The 22,699-nt window shown below is 47.9% G+C and overlaps 1 protein-coding gene across 3 annotated transcripts in view; it reads right to left on the bottom strand.

The window, feature by feature from the left end:
- Positions 1–22,699, bottom strand: part of LOC110515949 (ankyrin-2) — a 212,217-nt gene that overhangs the window by 54,367 nt on the left and 135,151 nt on the right. The window contains exons 38-42 of one of the 3 annotated variants that reach the window (XM_036934328.1): positions 9,339–9,350; positions 6,701–6,728; positions 4,146–4,202; positions 3,705–3,836; positions 2,970–3,110 (exon numbers count right to left, since the gene is read on the bottom strand). In XM_036934328.1, the coding sequence (XP_036790223.1) occupies positions 2,970–3,110; positions 3,705–3,836; positions 4,146–4,202; positions 6,701–6,728; positions 9,339–9,350 (370 nt within the window). Of the gene's footprint in view, positions 1–2,969; positions 3,114–3,704; positions 3,837–4,145; positions 4,224–6,700; positions 6,729–9,338; positions 9,351–22,699 lie in introns of all 3 variants that reach the window. The other 2 variants (XM_036934326.1, XM_036934327.1) reach the window with 2 other exon arrangements.

Raw genomic sequence — 22,699 nt, 5'->3', positions numbered from 1 at the left:
ATCTCTGTAATGTAATGTAATGTAACTGGTCCAGAGTCTCCTCTATCTCTGTAATGTAATGTAACTGGTCCAGAGTCTCCTCTATCTCTGTAATGTAATGTAACTGGTCCAGAGTCTCCTCTATCTCTGTAATGTAATGTAACTGGTCCAGAGTCTCCTCTATCTCTGTAATGTAATGTAACTGGTCCAGAGTCTCCTCTATCTCTGTAATGTAATGTAACTGGTCCAGAGTCTCCTCTATCTCTGTAATGTAATGTAACTGGTCCAGAGTCTCCTCTATCTCTGTAATGTAATGTAACTGGTCCAGAGTCTCCTCTATCTCTGTAATGTAACTGGTCCAGAGTCTCCTCTATCTCTGTAATGTAATGTAACTGGTCCAGAGTCTCCTCTATCTCTGTAATGTAATGTAACTGGTCCAGGTCTCCTCTATCTCTGTAATGTAATGTAACTGGTCCAGAGTCTCCTCTATCTCTGTAATGTAATGTAACTGGTCCAGAGTCTCCTCTATCTCTGTAATGTAATATAATGTAACTGGTCCAGAGTCTCCTCTATCTCTGTAATGTAATGTAACTGGTCCAGAGTCTCCTCTATCTCTGTAATGTAATGTAACTGGTCCAGTCTCCTCTATCTCTGTAATGTAATGTAACTGGTCCAGAGTCTCCTCTATCTCTGTAATGTAATGTAACTGGTCCAGAGTCTCCTCTATCTCTGTAATGTAATGTAACTGGTCCAGAGTCTCCTCTATCTCTGTAATGTAATGTAACTGGTCCAGAGTCTCCTCTATCTCTGTAATGTAATGTAATGTAACTGGTCCAGAGTCTCCTCTATCTCTGTAATGTAATGTAACTGGTCCAGAGTCTCCTCTATCTCTGTAATGTAATGTAATGTAACTGGTCCAGGTCTCCTCTATCTCTGTAATGTAATGTAATGTAACTGGTCCAGAGTCTCCTCTATCTCTGTAATGTAATGTAACTGGTCCAGAGTCTCCTCTATCTCTGTAATGTAATGTAATGTAACTGGTCCAGGTCTCCTCTATCTCTGTAATGTAATGTAACTGGTCCAGAGTCTCCTCTATCTCTGCAATGTAATGCAACTTGTCCAGAGTCTCCTCTATCTCTGTAATGTAATGTAACTGGTCCAGAGTCTCCTCTATCTCTGTAATGTAATGTAACTGGTCCAGAGTCTCCTCTATCTCTGCAATGTAATGCAACTGGTCCAGAGTCTCCTCTATCTCTGTAATGTAATGTAATGTAACTGGTCCAGAGTCTCCTCTATCTCTGTAATGTAATGCAACTGGTCCAGAGTCTCCTCTATCTCTGCAATGTAATGCAACTGGTCCAGAGTTTCCTCTATCTCTGTAATGTAATGTAACTGGTCCAGAGTCTCCTCTATCTCTGTAATGTAATGTAACTGGTCCAGAGTCTCCTCTATCTCTGTAATGTAATGTAATGTAACTGGCCCAGAGTCTCCTCTATCTCTGTAATGTAATGTAATGTAACTGGTCCAGAGTCTCCTCTATCTCTGTAATGTAATGTAATGTAACTGGTCCAGAGTCTCCTTTATCTCTGTAATGTAATGTAACTGGTCCAGAGTCTCCTCTATCTCTGTAATGTAATGTAATGCAACTGGTCCAGAGTTTCCTCTATCTCTGTAATGTAATGTAATGTAACTGGTCCAGAGTCTCCTCTATCTCTGTAATGTAATGTAATGTAACTGGTCCAGAGTCTCCTCTATCTCTGTAATGTAATGTAATGTAACTGGTCCAGAGTCTCCTCTATCTCTGTAATGTAATGTAACTGGTCCAGAGTCTCCTCTATCTCTGTAATGTAATGCAACTGGTCCAGAGTTTCCTCTATCTCTGTAATGTAATGTAATGTAACTGGTCCAGAGTCTCCTCTATCTCTGTAATGTAATGTAATGTAACTGGTCCAGAGTCTCCTCTATCTCTGTAATGTAATGTAACTGGTCCAGAGTCTCCTCTATCTCTGTAATGTAATGTAACTGGTCCAGAGTCTCCTCTATCTCTGTAATGTAATGTAACTGGTCCAGAGTCTCCTCTATCTCTGTAATGTAATGTAACTGGTCCAGAGTCTCCTCTATCTCTGTAATGTAACTGGTCCAGAGTCTCCTCTATCTCTGTAATGTAATGTAACTGGTCCAGAGTCTCCTCTATCTCTGTAATGTAACTGGTCCAGAGACTCCTCTATCTCTGTAATATAATGTAACTGGTCCAGAGTCTCCTCTATCTCTGTAATGTAATGTAACTGGTCCAGAGTCTTCTCTATCTCTGTAATGTAATGTAACTGGTCCAGAGTCTTCTCTATCTCTGTAATGTAATGTAACTAGTCCAGGTCTCCTCTATCTCTGTAATGTAATGTAACTGGTCCAGAGTCTCCTTTATCTCTGTAATGTAATATAACTGGTCCAGAGTCTCCTCTATCTCTGTAATGTAATGTAACTGGTCCAGAGTCTTCTCTATCTCTGTAATGTAATGTAACTGGTCCAGGTCTCCTCTATCTCTGTAATGTAATATAATGTAACTAGTCCAGTACCTTCACTCTGGTCCAGAGTCTTCTCTATCTCTGTAATGTAATATAATATAATGTAACTGGTCCAGAGTCTCCTCTATCTCTGTAATGTAATTGGTCCAGAGTCTCCTCTATCTCTGTAATGTAATATAATATAATGTAACTGGTCCAGAGTCTCCTCTATCTCTGTAATGTAATTGGTCCAGAGTCTCCTCTATCTCTGTAATGTAATATAATGTAACTGGTCCAGAGTCTCCTCTATCTCTGTAATGTAACTGGTCCAGAGTCTCCTCTATCTCTGTAATGTAATATAATGTAACTGGTCCAGAGTCTCCTCTATCTCTGTAATGTAACTGGTCCAGAGTCTCCTCTATCTCTGTAATGTAATTGGTCCAGTCTTCTCTATCTCTGTAATGTAATATAATGTAACTGGTCCAGTACCTTCGCTCTGGTCCAGAGTCTTCTCTATCTCTGCGTAGGTCCTGGACGTCTGCTCCTGTGTTGACTTGTTCATCTGGGTCTCTATCAGGTGGACGATGTCCATCCGGTTGATCTTGGTCAGCCTCTTTATCAGGCTCTCCTCTGCTGGACAAAAGATGACACATATTAGTAAAGTAACAATCATAATAATAATAATATTAAATAAATAATCCTTACTTATTTCACTTCTATAGCACTTTTCATTAAACAAAATAATCTTGCTCTAAACCAACAACAACAACAACAACAAGATATAACCAAAAAGAGAATACATATTTATCATTCATAAATAGCAAACATTTAAAATAAAAAAAATAAAAAAGTTTTTTGCTTTGTCATTATGGGGTATCGTGTTTAGATTGATGAGAAAACAACTAACATTTTAAATCAATTTTAGAATAAGGCTGTAACATATATTTATCATTCATATATAGATGGATGGATGGTTTCCGTGGATGAGTCCAGGGCTGAGTGCCAAAATGGCACCCTATTCCCTACATAGTGCTCTACTTTTGTCCAGAGATGGATGGTTTCCGTGGTTGAGTCCAGGGCTGAGTGCCAAAATGGCATCCTATTCCCTACATAGTGCACTACTTTTGTCCAGAGCAGTGCACTATACAGTATAAGGAATAGGGTGCCATTTTGGACATACCCAAGTGAGGCCCAGTAGAACAGATGGCGTCAGGACAGACATACCGGTGGCGTGTTTTCCCTCTCTCTCAGCCCAGCGCTGCAGCAGGGCGTGGCTCTGCTCCTGTAGAGAGTTAGGGTTCTCCGTCCTCACTTCCTGGATCTCATCCTCGTTGAACTCCAGCTCCCTCGCCAGCTCTGAGACACACGGGGAGACGACGACACTGAGGTGACGCCCTAAACAGTACCCTTATTCCCTACATAGTGGGTACCCTTATTACAGTACCCTTATTCCCTACATAGTGGGTACCCTTATTACAGGATCCTTATTCCCTACATAGTGGGTACCCTTATTACAGTACCCTTATTCCCTACATAGTGGGTACCCTTATTACAGTACCCTTATTCCCTACATAGTGGACAACATTTGACCAGTGTTCCAACAGCTTTTCACTCCTATTTCATACATACCTTCTACACCAGGTAAACACCACCTGGATAACTTACCTGTCCAGCTGAACCCCAGCAGGTCTGCAACGATAGCCAACGTCTCCTCTTTCCTGTCTGCATCGTCGTGCCAATCCACTACGAACACCACCACGGAGAGAGGTTACACACTGGTCATCACAGCTCAACAGCAGCGCGGTAACAACGCTATATGCGTCCCAAATGGCATCATATTCCCTTTACATTGCACTACGTTAGACCATAGGGCCTATAGGGAATAGGGTGCATTACATTAGACCATAGGGCCTATAGGGAATAGGGTGCACTACGTTAGACCATAGGGGCCATATGGAACAGGGTGCATTACTTTAGACCACAGGGCCCATAGGGAACAGGGTGCATTACTTTAAACCACAGGGCCCATAGGGAATAGGGTGCACTACTTTAGACCACAGGGCCCATAGGGAATAGGGTGCACTACGTTAGACCATAGGGGCTATAGGGAATAGGGTGCACTACGTTAGACCATAGGGGCTATAGGGAATAGGGTGCACTACGTTAGACCATAGGGGCCATATGGAACAGGGTGCATTACTTTAGACCACAGGGCCCATAGGGAATAGGGTGCACTACTTTAGACCACAGAGTTCATAGGGAATAGGGTGCACTACTTTAGACCACAGGGTTCATAGGGAATAGGGTGCATTACTTTAGACCATAACGCCCATAGGGAATAGGGTGCCATTTTGGGCCGCAGGCCATAACTTCTCTGAAAATATAGCAGTTTAAAACTCTCCAGATATCATGTTGATCATGGGATGTTTTCTAGGTTCTTGGAAGGTACAGACACATTTCAGTAGGTACTGTAACCGGCCTCTATGTTATAGGCTGTGGAGGTCATGGTGCTGATGATGGGTGAAGTATGAAGCAGGGCTGATGTTCTGATCCATACTGTTGATGACAATACCTCTACTCGGACCACCACGACAGTGTGTTTGTAGTCGATTAGTACTTAAACAATGGAAAGACTGTGGCATTCCGAACTCAATGTGGTGATTATTAGTATAAGGAGTTTCAGTAATGTAGTAAGTAGTCTATTAGATGTCCTGAAGTTAATCATGAGTTTTCTCCTAACACATCTAGGTAAGTCAATCTTGAGATTTAATGTACACATACATAGACAATAGATATCTAGACAATCGTCAATAGACACAGACATTTATATGGAAAAGAAACAAAACAACACAAGACAACACAGCACAGGACAAGACAACACAGCACAGGACAAGACAACACAGCACAGGACAAGACAACACAGCACTGGACAAGACAACACAGAACAGGACAAGACGACACAGAACAGGACAAGACAACACAGCACAGGACAAGACAACACAGCACAGGACAAGACAACACAGCACAGGACAAGACAACACAGGACAGGACAAGACAACACAGCACAGGACAAGACAACACAGAACAGGACAAGACAAAACAGAACAGGACAAGACAACACAGCACGGCACAAAATGACAAAACAAGACACACAACAGAAAAGTGACTAATGATTGGTCTTGAATAAGACAAAGTTAGGTCTTCCAAGGAGCAGAGAAAGAGAGGACAGGAAGTGCCAGATTTTTTGGTACCTTGCTGCCGCTCCGTTGTCCGATCATCCCAGATTCGCTGCATCTGAGTTTCTACTGAGTCTTCCCAGATGGGTCTCGACTCAAACACCTCCCCCGTCACCGAGGAAGCTCGAACCCGTGTCTGAGTCGACAAAGCCCTCATGTCCGGGGCAGATCTGCGAGGCGTTGGTCTGTCATACCTGAAGATAACAGAATCTGGACTGTTGTGATCACCGCTGCTGCTGATGTCGTCGACATCCAGAGAGGATCGGAGGGAAGGCTCTCGTACGTCAGAGCCCTGGTCTCTGTCGGGCTGGGAAGAGGAGGAGGAGTGGGATGTGGGTTTGTGTTTGCTCATGACAGGGAGTCTGGAGGTGAGAGGTTTGGATTTAGTTGCAGGATGGTCGCTGTCGGAGTGACTCCTGCTGTCTTTGTCAGTTAATATTTTCTTCCCGGCTCCAAAATCCTCCTCGGACCTCGTCCTCCGGTCCTGAACAAGAGATTCCTCCACTGTTGAGTTCTGCTCAAGGCCGAGGTCTGATTTCATTGAACCAGCTTTGATGGGTATCTTTGATTTGAAACTGCTTTCATCCTTAGCCACAGTGTCTGCTGAAGTGTAGGACATTGCCAGGACACTAGAGGGTGCAACTGAGACGTCAGACCCTTCCAGGACACTAGAGGTGTCAGACCCTGCCAGGACACTAGGGGGTGCCACTGAGATGTCAGACCCTTCCAGGACACTAGAGGTGTCAGACCCTGCCAGGACACTAGTGGGTGCCACTGAGGTGTTAGACCCTGATGAGGTGTCATACCCTTGCAGGACACCAGGGGGAGCCACTGAGGTGTCAGACCCTGCCGGGGTGTCATACCCTTGCAGGACACTAGGGGGTGCCATTGAGGTGTCAGACCCTGCCAAGGTGTCATACCCGTGCAGGACACTAGGGGGTGCCACTGAGTCATAATAGCCAGCGGGCATCTCAATGACAGAACCCTGCTCCTCTTCCTCTTCTTCTTCATCCTCAAGAGATGAGTCGGATGACTGGCGGACCTGTTCAGAGTACACAGAGCGGGTGACAAGAGTAGTGGTGGTAAACATCTGGAGTTCAGCTATAGTCGGGTCTGGAGAACCTACCTCTAAGAAGCTTCCCATCTTAGCTTCTAGCAGGGGGAATGTTTCAGCTTTTGGCTCCATGGAGGTACTGGGTTTGGCCACTGGTTTCCCCCTCTGATCAGCCTCGGGTAATGGTATAGTCTGGAAGGAGGAGTCAGAATCATCTTTGGTTTGGTCCACCTTCTGGAGGTGTAGATCACCAACGGCAATAGTCTGTTCTGTTCTGAGAACATCGGGGCTAGCGCAATCTCCAGTGTCCTCGAACAGAACCTGGTCAACTGGGTGTTCTCCTATGTGAAAGAAGGCATAGCCCTCGCCCTCCTCTTCAACGCTCCTCCTTGTCATGTCGATAGCGCCCCCTCTGGTCATCTCAAAGAACTTCCCTTCCTGGAACTGGAAGGGATTGGGGGTGCCCCCCTCGGTTGGTGTGCGACCCGGTGTGGTGTCAGGGGTACGGCGGTCTTCCACGAGAGCCATCACCCTTCGTTCCTCCGCCTCCACACGTGCTGCGAAGGCTTCATCGTCATTGTCATCCTCGTTGTCGTCTGACATGGCACTCCATGGGACCAGCTCTCCTAGAACAGGCATGTCTTCGGGATGCATTTCCAACACGGCTGCCTTACCATCCGCATCCTCCACCTCCTTGAAGCTTTCATCGTCGGTGCACAACACCTCTGGTTTGACTGACTGACTTTCACCGGACTGACTGACACTCAACTGTGACTGATCCATCTCCTCCTCGTGTGCTTGCATAGCTGATATTACATCTATCTTCTCTTTCTGCTCAGTACGTTCACTGATATTTTCACTGATGTTTACTGTGGTATATTGTTCTTTTTCAGTGCTTAGTGAACGATATTCGAGGTGCTCAGAGACCTGTTTTCCTGATGGTGAATGTCCTGAGGCACTGTATGGTAGGTGAGCTTCAAAGTGAACTGAACTATCCAACGCAGTTACTGCACCAGGGACTGAGGGTTGGATTTCAGCCACAGTTTCAATTTCAGACTGAAGAGTACTGGCATCGGTTTTGGGCTTAGATGATTTTGCCTCCCTGTCCATCAGGTCAACGATCGACTGACATTCTTCATAATCCTCACAGTCTGATAACACAGAGCCGTCTGAGGGTTTCCCGTCTGTCTTCGTTTTAACGTCCTGCTCCATCTCCTCGAAGGTTTTGATCTTGGCGGCCATTTTGAACATCTCCTCCTCTGGGGTGAACTGTCTCTGGCCGGTCTCGCTCCCCTCTGCATCCACGTCGTCCATATCATCCTCAGGGTTTGAGCTCCGATTTATGGGCATGGAGAGCCACTCAGGGTCTTCCCCCTTCAATGGGAGGGGACCCTCGAGCTCACCACCCATTTGATAAGTCCGTTTGGAGTAATCCTCATTCTCAATGTTGCTGATGTTGCTGTCCTCACCGAGACAGGCTCTAAGCTGAGAGAAGTAGTCTTCATACACAGCTGTCTTCTTTGTCGCCTGGAAGCCTGTGTCTTGTTTCAGTTCAGTGGGGCTGCTCTCCAGTGAGTCAAGGCAGGGGGAGTCCCCGGTTGAGCTTGGCTCTATAGAGTCAGGGGACGTCTTGGAGGAACCTTCATCCATGACAGGACTGGTCTCCAGAGAATCCCCATGGGAGAGTCGTCTCTCTGGGTGGCCCAGGGCCAAAGGAAAGAGGACCTCTAAGTCTGCAGGTCTGAGGGCCTGACCCACACCGTCTGGACTGTGCGCAGCTCCATGATCAGATGAATCCCTTTCATGGCGCTCTGGTACAACCCAACTAGATTCAGGAGCAATTCTGTCTGCTGAAATTGAGTCTTGCATGTTTAGGTTTGAGTATGAAAGTTCTGTAGTTTTGGGGTACGATGGTTTTATCTCTAAATCATCCCAGTCCTCTAAGATGAGTCTTTTGTCAACAGGGACCTGGTCGTCCTCTTCAGAGGCTTGAGCGGGGAGCGCTGAATCAAACGTCCTTTGAAGGTCAAAGGTCACCTTCTTTGAGTCTCTTGAACGTATCACTGTAGTAGCTGAACTTTCTGATGCTTCCCCCCCAGCTGAACAACTCTGCACAAAGTCGTTATCACCGTAGATGACGCCGTCCTCCGCGGCTCCTACTTGCACTACATTAACAACATCTCGCTCTGTCACTTTATCTGCTGCGGACAGGTCTACCTGCTCAGTGGAGAACGTGTGGGTTTCCTGTTTTCTCTCCCGTGTAATCACAACCTGTTCAAATCTCTCTTGTACGACGTCGTCCTCCGGTACACCACTGAGATCTACAGGTCTGTCTTCTAGGTACTGTTCTAAATCTCCACTGAGGAGTGCCTCCATGCCTGACGTATCTTTAACTCCTACAGCTGGTCTGGGCGATGTCTTCCTTTCGATCATGACTTCTTGTAACATCGGCTCCTGAACTGGGTTCAAGATTATCGATTCGGCACCCCGAGAGCCACCATCATCCAAGTCTTGCACTTTCCACCAATCTTCTTTTTCTGTCTCTGTATCTTCTGTAGACATGTCTACCTCCATGTCTACCTCCCTGGTCACAATGGTCTGTTTGAAACTCTGCTGTTGGTCTATGTCATCCTTTGGTGAACCACTATTTACCATACATCTCTGTTCTAGGTAGTGATCCATATCTCCCCTGAGGAGGGACTCCATCCGTGATATATCTCTCACCACTGTAACCGGTCTGGGGGAGGTTTTCCTTTCCATCCTGACTTCTTGTAACAGCGGTTCCTGAACTGTCATCACTTCAGCGCCACGGACAGGTGATGGTCTCTGTTCTAGGTCGTGATCCATATCTCCCCTGAGGAGGGACTCCATCCCTGACATATCTCTCACCACTTTAACCGGTCTGGGGGAGGTCTTCCGTCGGATCGTGACTTCTTGTAACAGCGGTTCCCGAACAGGGGACGGAGTCGCTGATTTGGTTTCTACGACTAAATCTTCAGTTTCTGGAAAGATTTCTTCATCACCATGAGTTACATCTCCTCGTACTTTCACCCCGTCCATTCTCTCTGTCTCTTTATAAACTGTGGGCAGGTCAACCTCCTGAGTGGGGAATGTGAGTGGGCTCATCGGTGGGGTGTCTGCTAATCCTTCGTGTTTCTCACTCTCCCCCGTGCTTGAATGGGGAGTCCTGGTTCCTAGGCTAGTCCCGGGAGAGTCCGCTGCGCCTTCATGCTTCAGACTCACAGGGCTTTCATTCCCCACCAGGTTCTCAGCCTTAGTGAATAACTCATCCCGCCTGTCTTCGTGCATACAGGGGCTGAACATGAAGGTTGGGGTGTCGTTTGGGTGGTCTGCTGGGAGCTCCTCCTCGGCTGCTTCAGCCTGTGGGTGGTCGTCATCCCCTATAAACGAGGTCTGTCTGAACAGCTGGTACTCTGGACTGTCCTCCAGCTCGGCCTTGATGTCAGCGCTAAAGTCCTCAGAGGGTTTCCTGTCTGGGCTGATCTGCATCTCCATAGAATACTTCCTGTCTGGTCCCATCTCTGGTTCCTCCAGCTGCATCATCTCTACAGAAGACTTCCTGTCTGGTCCCATCTCTGGGTCCTCCAGCTGCATTGTCTCCGTAGAAGACTTCCTGTCTGGTCCCATCTCTGGTTCCTCCAGCTGCATCATCTCTATAGAAGACTTCCTGTCTGGTCCCATCTCTGGGTCCTCCAGCTGCATCATCTCTATAGAAGACTTCCTGTCTGGTCCCATCTCTGGTTCCTCCAGCTGCATCATCTCTGTAGAAGACTTCCAGTCTGGTCCCATGTCTGGTTCCTCCAGCTGCATCATCTCTGTAGAAGACTTCCTGTCTGGTCCAATCTCTGGTTCCTCCAGCTGCATCATCTCTGTAGAAGACTTCCTGTCTGGTCCAATCTCTGGTTCCTCCAGCGGCATCATCTCCGTAGAAGACTTCCTGTCTGGTCCCATCTGTGGTTCCTCCAGCTCCATCATCTCCGTAGAAGACTTCCTGTCTGGTCCCATCTCTGGTTCCTCCAGCCGCATCATCTCTATAGAAGACTTCCGGTCTGGTCCCATCTCTGGTTCCTCCAGCTGCATCATCTCTGGGCTGCTCAATCCATCCTCTGGGAGAGCCCTGCCTAGGAGGATCCCTCCATCCTCTGGTAGAGCCCTGTCTAGGAGGATTCCTCCGTCCTCTGGTAGAATCTTGTCTAGAAGGATCCCTCCATCCTCTGGTAGAGCCGTGTCTAGGAGGATCCCTCTGTCCTCTGGTAGAGCCCTGTCCAGGAGGATTCCTCCGTCTTCAAGTAGAGCCCTGCCTAGGAAGATCCCTCCGTCCTCTGGTAGAGCCCTGACTAGGAGGATCCCTTCGTCCTCTGTTAGATCCTTGTCTAGGAGGATCCCTTCATCCTCTGGTAGAGCCCTGTCCAGAGGGATCCCTCCATCCTCTTGTAGAGCCCTATCTAGGATGATCCCTCCCGCCTCTGGTAGAGCCCTGCCTAGGAAGATCCCTCCGTCCTCTGGTAGAGCCCTGACTAAGAGGATCCCTCTATCCTCTAGTAGAGCCCTGTCGACAGGGATCCCGCCATCCTCTGCTAGAAGCCTGTCTAGGAGGATCCCTCTGTCCTCTGGTAGAGCCCTGTCTAGGAGGATCCCTCCATCCTCTGGTAGAGCCATGTCTAGGATGATCCCTCCGTCCTCTGGTAGAGCACTGTCTAGGAGAATCCCTCCATCTTCTGGTAGAGTCCTGTCTAGAGGGATCCCGCCATCCCCTGGTAGAGCCCCGTCTAGGAGGATCCCTCCGTCCTCTGGTAGAGCCCTATCGAGGATGATCCCTCCATCCTCTGGTAGAGCCCTGTCTAGGAGGACCCCTTCGTCCTCTGGTTGAGCCCTGTCTAGGAGGATCCCTCCGTCCTCTGGTAGAGCCCTGTCTAGGAGGATCACTACATCCTCTGGTCGAACCTTGTCTAGGAGGATCCCTCCATCCTCTGGTAGAGCCCTGTCTAGGAGGATCACTCTGTCCACTGGAAGAGCCCTGTCTAGGATGATCCCTCCCTTCTCTGGTAGAGCCCTGTCTAGAAGGATCCCTCCATCCTCTGGTTGAGCCCTGTCTAGGAGGATCCCTCCGTCCTCTGGTAGAGCCCTGTCTAGGAGGATCACTCCATCCTCTGGTCGAACCTTGTCTAGGAAGATTCCTCCATTTTCTGATAGATCCCGGTCTAGGAGGATCCCTCCATCCTCTGGTTGAGCCCTGTCTAGGAAGATCCCTCCATCCTCTGGTAGAGCCCTGTCTAGGAGGATACAACTGTCCTTTGGTAGATCCCTGTCTAGAGGGATCCCTCCGTCCTCCGGTAGATCCATGTCTAGAGGGATCCTTCTATCTCTTGGTAGACCCCTGTCTAGGAGGATCCCTCTGTCCTCTGGTAGAGTCGTGTCTAGGACGATTCCTCCAGTATCTGACAGATCCCGGTCTAGTTGGATCACTCCGTCCTCTGGTAGAGCCCTGTCTAGGATGATCCCTCCATCCTCTGGTAGAGCCCTGTCTAGGAGAATCCCTCTGTCTTCTGGTAGAGCCCTGTCCAGGAGGATCCCTCCGTCCTCTGGTAGAGCCCTGTCTTGAGGGATCCCTCTGTATTTTGGTAGATCCCTGTCTAGAGGGATCCCTCCGTCCTCTGGTAGAGCCCTGTCTATAGGGATTCCTCCGTCCTCTGGTAGAGCCCTGTCTAAGAGAATCCCTCTATCTTCTGGTAGAGCCCTGTCTAGGAGGATCCCTCCGTCCTCTGGTAGAGCCCTGTCTTGAGGGATCCCTCCGTCCTCTGGTAGAGCCCTGTCTTGAGGGATCCCTCCGTCTTCTGGTAGAGCCCTGTCTAGAGGGATCCCTCCGTCCTCTGGTAGAGCCCTGTCTAGAGGGATCCCTCCGTCCTCTGGTAGAGCCCTGTCTAGAGGGATCCCTCCGTCCTCTGGTAGAGACCTCTCTAGGAGGATCCCTCCATCCTCTGGTTGAGCCCTGTCTAGGAAGATCCCTCCGTCCTCTGGTAGAGCCCTGTCTAGGAGGACCCCTCCGTCCTCTGGTAGAGCCCTATCTAGGAGGATCCCTCCCTCCTCCAGTTGAGCCCTGTCTAGGAGGATCTCTCCACCTTCTGGCAGACCCCTTTCTAGGAGGATACATCCGTCCTCTGGTAGAGCCCTGTCTAGAGGGATCCCTCTTTCCTCTGGTTGTATTCTGTTGATGTTAGTTGCTGACTCCTGCAACTGAACCGTAACATGAGTTATCTCAGTGTCTTCAGAGTGGTCCCTTTCTAAGACATGAGTTATCTCAGAGTCTTCAGAGTGATCTCTTACTAAGATCAGATGTGGTTCATCATCCACCCCTTTGTAATGGAGAGCCAGAACATCACTCTGCGAGCAGAGGATTGTCGAAGTTGGAGTTTCTGATGGCGTATGCTCTGTGGGACTGGTTTCAGCTCTGTAGGTCTCACTGTAGATCACTGCCTCGGAGCTCGATGTGGAGGTTGTGGATGACGTCATGGCTTTGTGCTCGAAGAGCCCTGTTTTGTTCTTGGAAGGATCCTGGCCAGTCTGGAATGCCTTCATCAGCTCCCGGACAGACATTGTCTCCTCCAGCCTCTCCGTCTGAGACCGGGGGGATTTCGGAGATCTGGGAAGCTTAGGAAGATCTGGCATCTGGGGCTCACCCGTCTCCTTAGTGATGGTGATGAAAGTTGTGTTCTGAGGGACTGGCGCCTGTATAGGCTTTCGCTTACGGCCATCCTCCTCCTCTTCCTCTTCCTCAACCTTCTTTTGCAGAGCTCTCACTCTGTCCTTTATGGATCCGATTGGGGTTTCCACGACCAGGGGCGACACTGGTGGCTCCATGGCTGGGGTTGGTCCAGAAGGCCCAGACCAAGTTTCAGACCCAGAACCGAGCCCAGATTCCCCCAGTACGACATCCCAATCCAGGATTGCAGTCGGTTTTAACTCAGTCCCGGGCCCCACTCCAGGTCCAGACCCAGACACCACTACAGGTCCGGACCCAGACACCACTCCAGGCATAGACCTGGGAACCACTACAGGCTCAGACCCAGGAACCACTCCAGGCATAGACCTGGGGACGACTACAGGCTCAGACCCGGGAACCACTCCAGGCATAGACCTGGGAACGACTACTGGCTCAGACCTGGGAATGACTACAGGCTCAGACCCGGGAACCACTCCAGGCATAGACCTGGGAACCACTAAAGGCTCACACCCGGGAACCACTCCAGGCATAGGCCTGGGAACGACTACCGGCTCAGACCCAAGAACCACTCCAGGCATAGACCCGGGAACCACTCCAGGCTCAGACCCGGGAACCACTACAGGCTCAGACCCGGGAACCACTCCAGGCTTAGACCCGGGAACCACTTCCTGCCTCGGCTCTCCCAGAACAACATCCCCATCAAGGGACTCCTCAGAGCTCATCCTCTCCAGCTCCCCCTCGGAACTGCTGCATCCAGAACGTTCCCTGTCCCTCAACTTCTTCCTGATCGGCTTTTTGATCTCAGGGGGATGGCGTTTGCCTTCCCGCTTCAGAACGACCTGATCTAATCTCTCCTGGACTATGATGTCCTGTAGTGGGAAACTGGTTACACCAGATCTCTCTTCTAGGTGCTTGTTCACGCCTCCACTGAGGTGAGACACCATACCTGACATATCTCTAAACTCTTTGGTCATTGTGGGAGAGGTCTTCCTCTGAATGCTGACTTCTTGTAGTACCGGCTCCTGAACATCAGAGGGAGTCATGGCTTTGGCTTTAGTCTGAGAGAGAATAACCCACTCCTTTTCCTCCATTTTGGACATCTGCAGTACTTTCTCTTTGTTGTTTGTGAATCTAGTATCTCCCCCTCGTAAAATATCTCCAACCTTCTCCAGATCCTCTTTCACCTGTTCCATGATCTCAAACGGCTCCCCGGGTTCCTCCTCCATCCCTGTCCTTCCTCCTCCTCTTCCTCCTCCTCCTCTTCCTCTATCCGAAGAGCTTGGGTGTTCAGTTTGCTCTGTCGTCAAGATGGCAGACATCTTGATGAGGTCGTGTTTCATATCGGAGACCTCTGAAAGGAGGTCAGGGCTGGCCAGCATGGCTGGGTCTAGCACCTGATTGGTCGGCAGCGTGTAAGTCTCTGTCGACTCCGTCTCGTCGTCTTCCATTTTGGAAAAAAAAGGAGGAAACCAAACCAAAAGGTGTAAAGAACATAAGGGGAGGATGGAGTGAAGGGGAAGAGAAGACATCGGATAAAAACCGTGGTCAGGGCAGAACATATCACAGTATATCTTCTGTTCAACACAGGGAAAGGGGAAAGCAGCTTGACAACGGAAGAGGAGTGGTGAGTTCTCCAGAGGAGCGGGGGACGGGAGATGGGGGGAGGAGGGCAGCAACAGCAGAAGCGAAGCAAACAGAAGAGAAACAGAACAGGACGGAGGAAAGATATGGGCAAGAAATAACCTGTCGATACATATTGGTGTGTTTGACTGCACATTCATACACATGACACAGGAAGTAGTCTAAACACAACAGGAAGTAGTCTAAACACAACAGGAAGGCATAAAAATAAAAATGGGGAGCGACCTGAATACCAGCGTTGGAGTCAATTCCATTTATATTCTAGTTCATTCAGGAAGTAGACTGAAACTCCAGTTCCAAATTCCAATTCTCTTCAACGCTTTTCAATTAGGAAAAATGTGGAATTAGAATTTTGCTTTACTTTCTGAATTGACTGTTTGAATTGTAATGGAATTGACCCCTCAAACCCTGCTGAATATGGAACAAATGGAGGAAGAAAAAAACAGACTGGTTTCACACAAACAAAGATCTCAAGATTGTATCTCAACATGAACGGTTCATGTCCACTGACAAAAGCAAACAGGGAGATAGGAGCAGAATGTTTCCCGTGCCATGTTAACCGCTGATAGCTGACTGTCAGGAATTCTAAAGTAAATCAAATATAATCAGTAAAACTATATATAAATAAATAAACCTCAGTTAATGTTGTAAATAAATATCTAATCAGTAAAACTGTCATGTTGTCTTGTCTCTGTCCTTTCCCTTCACCCTGTCTCCCTCTGCTGGTCGTGTTAGGTTACCTTTTCTCCCCCGCTTTCCCCCAGCTGTCCCTTGTCTCCTCTAACTACCCATTCACCCCGTTCCCCACCTGTTCCCTTTTGTCCCTCTGATTAGGTCCCTATATCTCTCTCTGTTTCTGCTCCTGTCCTTGTCGGATTCTTGTTTGTTTGTGTCATTCATGCCTGAACCAGACTGTCGTCATGTTTGCTGTAACCTTGTCCTGTCCTGTCGGAATCTGCCGGTCCATCTGAGCCTACCTATGTTTGGTAATTAAAGAAGCTCTGTTTAAGTTGATTCGCTTTTGGGTCCTCATTCACGCACCGTAACAGAAGAATCCGACCAAGAATGGACCCAGCGACTTCGGATCCTCTCCACTCAGCCGTCGAGATCCAGGGAGCGATGCTAGGCAGACACAAGCAGGAATTGTCTGCTGCTCGACATGCCGTTGAGACCCTGGCCACCCAAGTCTCCAACCTCACAGAACAGGTTCACCATCTCCGCCTCGATCCACCGGCCACTTCCAGGGCTTTCGAATCTCCGGAGCCCAGAATCAATAACCCGCCGTGTTACTCTGGGGAGCCCACTGAATGCCGCTCGTTCCTCACCCAGTGTGATATTGTGTTTTCTCTCCAGCCCAACACTTACTCCAGGAGCACTGCTCGTGTCGCCTACGTCATATCTCTCCTTATTGGACGGGCTCGTGAGTGGGGCACGGCAATCTGGGAGGCAAGGGCTGAGTGTACTAACCAGTATCAAGACTTTAAGGAGGAGATGATACGGGTTTTTGATCGATCTGTTTTTGGGGAGGAGGCTTCCAGGGCCCTGTCTTCCCTATGTCAAGGCAATCGATCCATAACAGACTACTCTATTGAGTTTCGCACTCTTGCTGTCTCCAGTGGCTGGAACGAGCCGGCCTTGCTCGCTCGTCTTCTGGAGGGTTTCCGCGCAGAGGTAAAGGATGAGATTCTCTCCCGGGAGGTTCCTTCCAGCGTGGATTCCTTGATTGAACTCGCTATTCGCATTGAGCGACGGGTTGATCTTCGTCACCGAGCTCGTGGAAAGGAGCTCGCGCTCTCCGTCGCCTCCCTCTCCGCATCACTACCATCTTCCTCTGCCGGCTCGGGTGCTGAGCCCATGCAGCTGGGAGGTATCCGCATCTCGACTGAGGAGAGGGAACGGAGAATCACCAACCGCCTCTGTCTCTATTGCGGTTCCGCTGGTCATTTTGTCACTTCATGTCCAGTAAAAGGCCAGAGCTCGTCAGTAAGCGGAGGGCTACTGGTGAGCGCTACTACTCCTGTCTCTCCTTCAAGATCCTGCACTACCTTGTCGGTCCATCTACGCTGGACCGGTTCGTCAGCTTCCTGCAGTGCCTTAATAGACTCTGGGGCGGAGGGCTGTTTTATGGACGAGACCTGGGCTCGGGAACATGACATTCCTCTCAGACAGTTAAAGGAGCCCACGGCCTTGTTCGCCCTGGATGGTAGTCCTCTCCCCAGGATTCAGCGTGAGACGCTACCTTTAACCCTCACTGTTTCTGGTAATCATAGTGAAACCATTTCTTTTTTAATTTTTCGTTCACCTTTTACACCTGTTGTTTTGGGCCATCCCTGGCTAGTTTGTCATAATCCTTCCATTAATTGGTCTAGTAATTCTATCCTCTCCTGGAACGTCTCTTGTCATGTGAAATGTTTAATGTCTGCTATCCCTCCTGTTTCCTCTGTCTCTTCTTCACAGGAGGAGCCTGGTGATTTGACAGGGGTGCCGGAGGAATATCACGATCTGCGCACGGTGTTCAGTCGGTCCAGGGCCACCTCTCTTCCTCCACACCGGTCGTATGATTGTAGTATTGATCTCCTTCCGGGAACCACCCCCCCCCGGGGTAGACTATACTCTCTGTCGGCTCCCGAACGTAAGGCTCTCGAAGATTATTTGTCTGTAGCTCTTGACGCCGGTACCATAGTCCCCTCCTCCTCTCCCGCCGGAGCGGGGTTTTTTTTTGTCAAGAAGAAGGACGGGTCTCTGCGCCCCTGCATAGATTATCGAGGGCTGAATGACATAACAGTGAAGAATCGTTATCCGCTTCCTCTTATGTCTTCAGCCTTCGAGATCCTGCAGGGAGCCAGGTTTTTCACTAAGTTGGACCTTCGTAACGCTTACCATCTCGTGCGCATCAGGGAGGGGGACGAGTGGAAGACGGCGTTTAACACTCCGTTAGGGCACTTTGAATACCGGGTTCTTCCTTTCGGCCTCGCTAACGCTCCAGCTGTCTTTCAGGCATTAGTCAATGATGTCCTGAGAGACATGCTGAACATCTTTGTTTTCGTTTACCTTGACGATATCCTGATTTTTTCACCGTCACTCCAGATTCATGTTCAGCACGTTCGACGTGTCCTCCAGCGCCTTTTAGAGAATTGTCTTTTTGTGAAGGCTGAGAAGTGCACTTTTCATGCCTCCTCCGTCACATTTCTCGGTTCTGTTATTTCCGCTGAAGGCATTAAGATGGATCCCGCTAAGGTCCAAGCTGTCATTGATTGGCCCGTCCCTAAGTCACGCGTCGAGCTGCAGCGCTTTCTCGGCTTCGCGAACTTCTATCGTCGTTTCATCCGTAATTTCGGTCAGGTGGCAGCTCCTCTCACAGCCCTTACTTCTGTCAAGACGTGCTTTAAGTGGTCCGTTTCCGCCCAGGGAGCTTTTGATCTCCTCAAGAATCGTTTTACATCCGCTCCTATCCTTGTTACACCTGACGTCTCTAGACAGTTCGTTGTCGAGGTTGACGCGTCAGAGGTGGGAGTGGGAGCCATCCTTTCTCAGCGCTCCCTCTCTGACGACAAGGTCCACCCATGCGCGTATTTTTCTCATCGCCTGTCGCCGTCGGAACGTAACTATGATGTGGGTAACCGCGAACTGCTCGCCATCCGGTTAGCCCTAGGCGAATGGCGACAGTGGTTGGAGGGGGCGACCGTTCCTTTTGTCGTTTGGACTGACCATAGGAACCTTGAGTACATCCGTTCTGCCAAACGACTTAATGCGCGTCAGGCGCGTTGGGCGCTGTTTTTCGCTCGTTTCGAGTTCGTGATTTCTTATCGTCCGGGCTCTAAGAACACCAAGCCTGATGCTTTGTCTCGTCTCTTCAGTTCTTCAGTAGCCTCCACTGACCCCGAGGGGATTCTCCCTGAGGGGCGTGTTGTCGGGTTGACTGTCTGGGGAATTGAGAGGCAGGTAAAGCAAGCACTCACTCAAACTCCGTCGCCGCGCGCTTGTCCTAGGAACCTTCTTTTCGTTCCCGTTCCTACTCGTCTGGCCGTTCTTCAGTGGGCTCACTCTGCCAAGTTAGCCGGCCACCCTGGCGTTCGGGGTACGCTTGCTTCCATTCGCCAGCGTTTCTGGTGGCCCACCCGGGAGCATGACACGCGTCGTTTCGTGGCTGCTTGTTCGGTCTGCGCGCAGACTAAGTCCGGTAACTCTCCTCCTGCCGGCCGTCTCAGGCCGCTTCCTATTCCCTCTCGACCGTGGTCTCACATCGCCTTAGATTTTGTCACCGGACTGCCTTCGTCAGCGGGGAAGACTGTTATTCTTACGGTTGTCGATAGGTTCTCTAAGGCGGCTCATTTCATTCCCCTTGCTAAGCTTCCTTCTGCTAAAGAGACGGCACAAATCATCATCGAGAATGTTTTCAGAATTCATGGCCTTCCGTCAGACGTCGTTTCGGACAGAGGTCCGCAATTCACGTCTCAATTTTGGAGGGAGTTTTGCCGTTTGATTGGGGCTTCCGTCAGTCTCTCTTCCGGCTTTCACCCCCAGTCTAACGGTCATGCAGAACGGGCCAATCAGACTATTGGTCGCATCTTACGCAGTCTTTCTTTTCGCAACCCTGCGTCTTGGTCAGAACAGCTCCCCTGGGCAGAATACGCCCACAACTCGCTTCCTTCGTCTGCGACCGGGCTATCTCCTTTTCAGAGTAGCCTCGGGTACCAGCCTCCGTTGTTCTCATCTCAGTTCGCCGAGTCCAGCGTCCCCTCCGCTCAGGCTTTTGTCCAACGTTGCGAGCGCACCTGGAAGAGGGTCAGGTCTGCACTTTGCCGTTATAGGGCGCAGACTGTGAGAGCTGCTAATAAGCGTAGAACTAAGAGCCCTAGGTATTGTCGCGGTCAGAGAGTTTGGCTCTCCACTCAGAACCTTCCCCTTAAGACGGCTTCTCGCAAGTTGACCCCGCGGTTCATTGGTCCATTCCGTATCTCTCAGGTCATTAATCCTGTCGCAGTGCGACTTCTTCTTCCGCGATATCTTCGTCGCGTCCACCCTGTCTTCCATGTCTCCTGTGTTAAGCCCGTTCTTCGCGCCCCCGCTCGTCTTCCCCCCCCCCCCCCCATCCTTGTCGAGGGCGCACCTATCTACAGGGTCCGTAAGATCTTGGACATGCGTCCTCGGGGCCGTGGTCATCAGTACCTAGTTGACTGGGAGGGGTACGGTCCTGAGGAGAGGAGTTGGGTTCCCTCTCGGGACGTGCTGGACCGTGCGCTGATTGATGATTTCCTCCGTGGCCGCCAGGTTTCCTCCTCGAGTGCGCCAGGAGGCGCTCGGTGAGTGGGGGGGTACTGTCATGTTGTCTTGTCTCTGTCCTTTCCCTTCACCCTGTCTCCCTCTGCTGGTCGTGTTAGGTTACCTTTTCTCCCCCGCTTTCCCCCAGCTGTCCCTTGTCTCCTCTAACTACCCATTCACCCCGTTCCCCACCTGTTCCCTTTTGTCCCTCTGATTAGGTCCCTATATCTCTCTCTGTTTCTGCTCCTGTCCTTGTCGGATTCTTGTTTGTTTGTGTCATTCATGCCTGAACCAGACTGTCGTCATGTTTGCTGTAACCTTGTCCTGTCCTGTCGGAATCTGCCGGTCCATCTGAGCCTACCTATGTTTGGTAATTAAAGAAGCTCTGTTTAAGTTGATTCGCTTTTGGGTCCTCATTCACGCACCGTAACAAAAACTATATATAAATAAATAAACCTCAGTTAATGTTGTAAATAAATATCTCATCAGTAAAACTATATATAAATAAATAAACCTCAGTTAATGTTGTAAATAAATATCTTATCAGTAAAACTATTTATAAATACGTAAACCTCAGTTAATGTTGTAAATAAATATCTAATCAGTAAAACTACATATAAATACATAAACCTCAGTTAATGTTGTAAATAAATATCTAATCAGTAAAACTACATATAACTACATAAACCTCAGTTAATGTTGTAAATAAATATCTTATCAGTAAAACTATATATAAATAAATAAACCTCAGTTAATGATGTAAATAAATATCTTATCAGTAAAACTATATATAAATACATGTACATAACCTCAGTTAATTTGTTAAATAAATATCAGTGATCTAAGAAAAGAGATGCCAGTGATATAACAGGCTAATGAATTGATAACAGAAAAGATACCAGTGATATAACATGCTAATGAATTGATAACAGGATAGATACCAGTGATGTAACAGGCTAATGAATTGATAACAGAATAGGTGCCAGTGATATAACAGGCTAATTAATTGATAACAGAATAGATACCAGTGATATAACAGGCGAATTAATTGATAACAGAAAATATACAAGTGATGTAACAGGCTAATGAACTGATAACAGAAAACATACCAGTGATATAACATGCTAATGAATTGATAACAGAAAATATATCAGTGATATAACAGGCAAATGAATTGATAACAGAAAAGGAGAATGAGTGGTAACACGCACATACACAGACTAACAAACATATACGCACATACACAGACTAACAAACATATACCATATGTATGTGTGAGTCAAGTTATTTTCATGCAGAGCAAAGAAAGTGTTTCAACAACCATGAAAGTAAAATAAGTAAGTGATCGGAGACAAAAATAAACTGAAAATTCCCATTATATGAATTCCATCTTTGAATTAATTCCATGCAAGCAAAAATCTGGAATGAAACGACGTTCGTTTAACATATTGTCATAGTAGAGTGTGTTTTCGTCAGCCGTCCAAATACATTTAAATAACTGGAGGTTATATATTCACATTGGAAGAGCCATGGCAAATATATGTATTCTCAAACATTCATACAGTATCTCAAACATTCATACAGTATCTCAAACATTCATACAGTATCTTAAACATTCATACAGTATCTCAAACATTTATACAGTATCTCAAACATTCATACAGTATCTCAAACATTCATATAGTATCTCAAACATTCATACAGTATCTCAAACATTCATACAGTATCTCAAACATTCATACAGTATCTTAAACATTCATACATTATATTAAACATTCATACAGTATCTCAAACATTCATACATTATATTAAACATTCATATAGTATCTTAAACATTCATATAGTCTCAAACATTCATACAGTATCTCAAACATTCATACAGTATCTCAAACATTCATACAGTATCTCAAACATTCATATAGTATTTTAAACATTCATATAGTATTTCAGACATTCATACAGTATCTTAAACATTCATATAGTATCTCAAACATTCATACAGTATCTCAAACATTCATACAGTATCTAATAAACATTCATATAGTATCTCAAACATTCATACAGTATCTCAAGCATTCATACAGTATCTCAAACATTCATACAGTATCGCAAACATTCATATAGTATCTCAAGCATTCAAACAGTATCTTAATAAACATTCATATAGTATCTCAAACATTCATACAGTATCTCAAACATTCATACAGTATCTCAAACATTCAGACAGTCTCTCAAACATTCATACAGTATCTCAAGCGTTCATTCCCTTTGACTTCCTATAGCG

Source organism: Oncorhynchus mykiss, chromosome 10 (assembly GCF_013265735.2).
Source record: "Oncorhynchus mykiss isolate Arlee chromosome 10, USDA_OmykA_1.1, whole genome shotgun sequence".
NCBI classification, from domain to species: domain Eukaryota; kingdom Metazoa; phylum Chordata; class Actinopteri; order Salmoniformes; family Salmonidae; genus Oncorhynchus; species Oncorhynchus mykiss.
The sequence above is the reverse complement of the archived record's forward strand: the minus strand, read 5'-3'. Positions and strand labels throughout refer to the sequence as shown.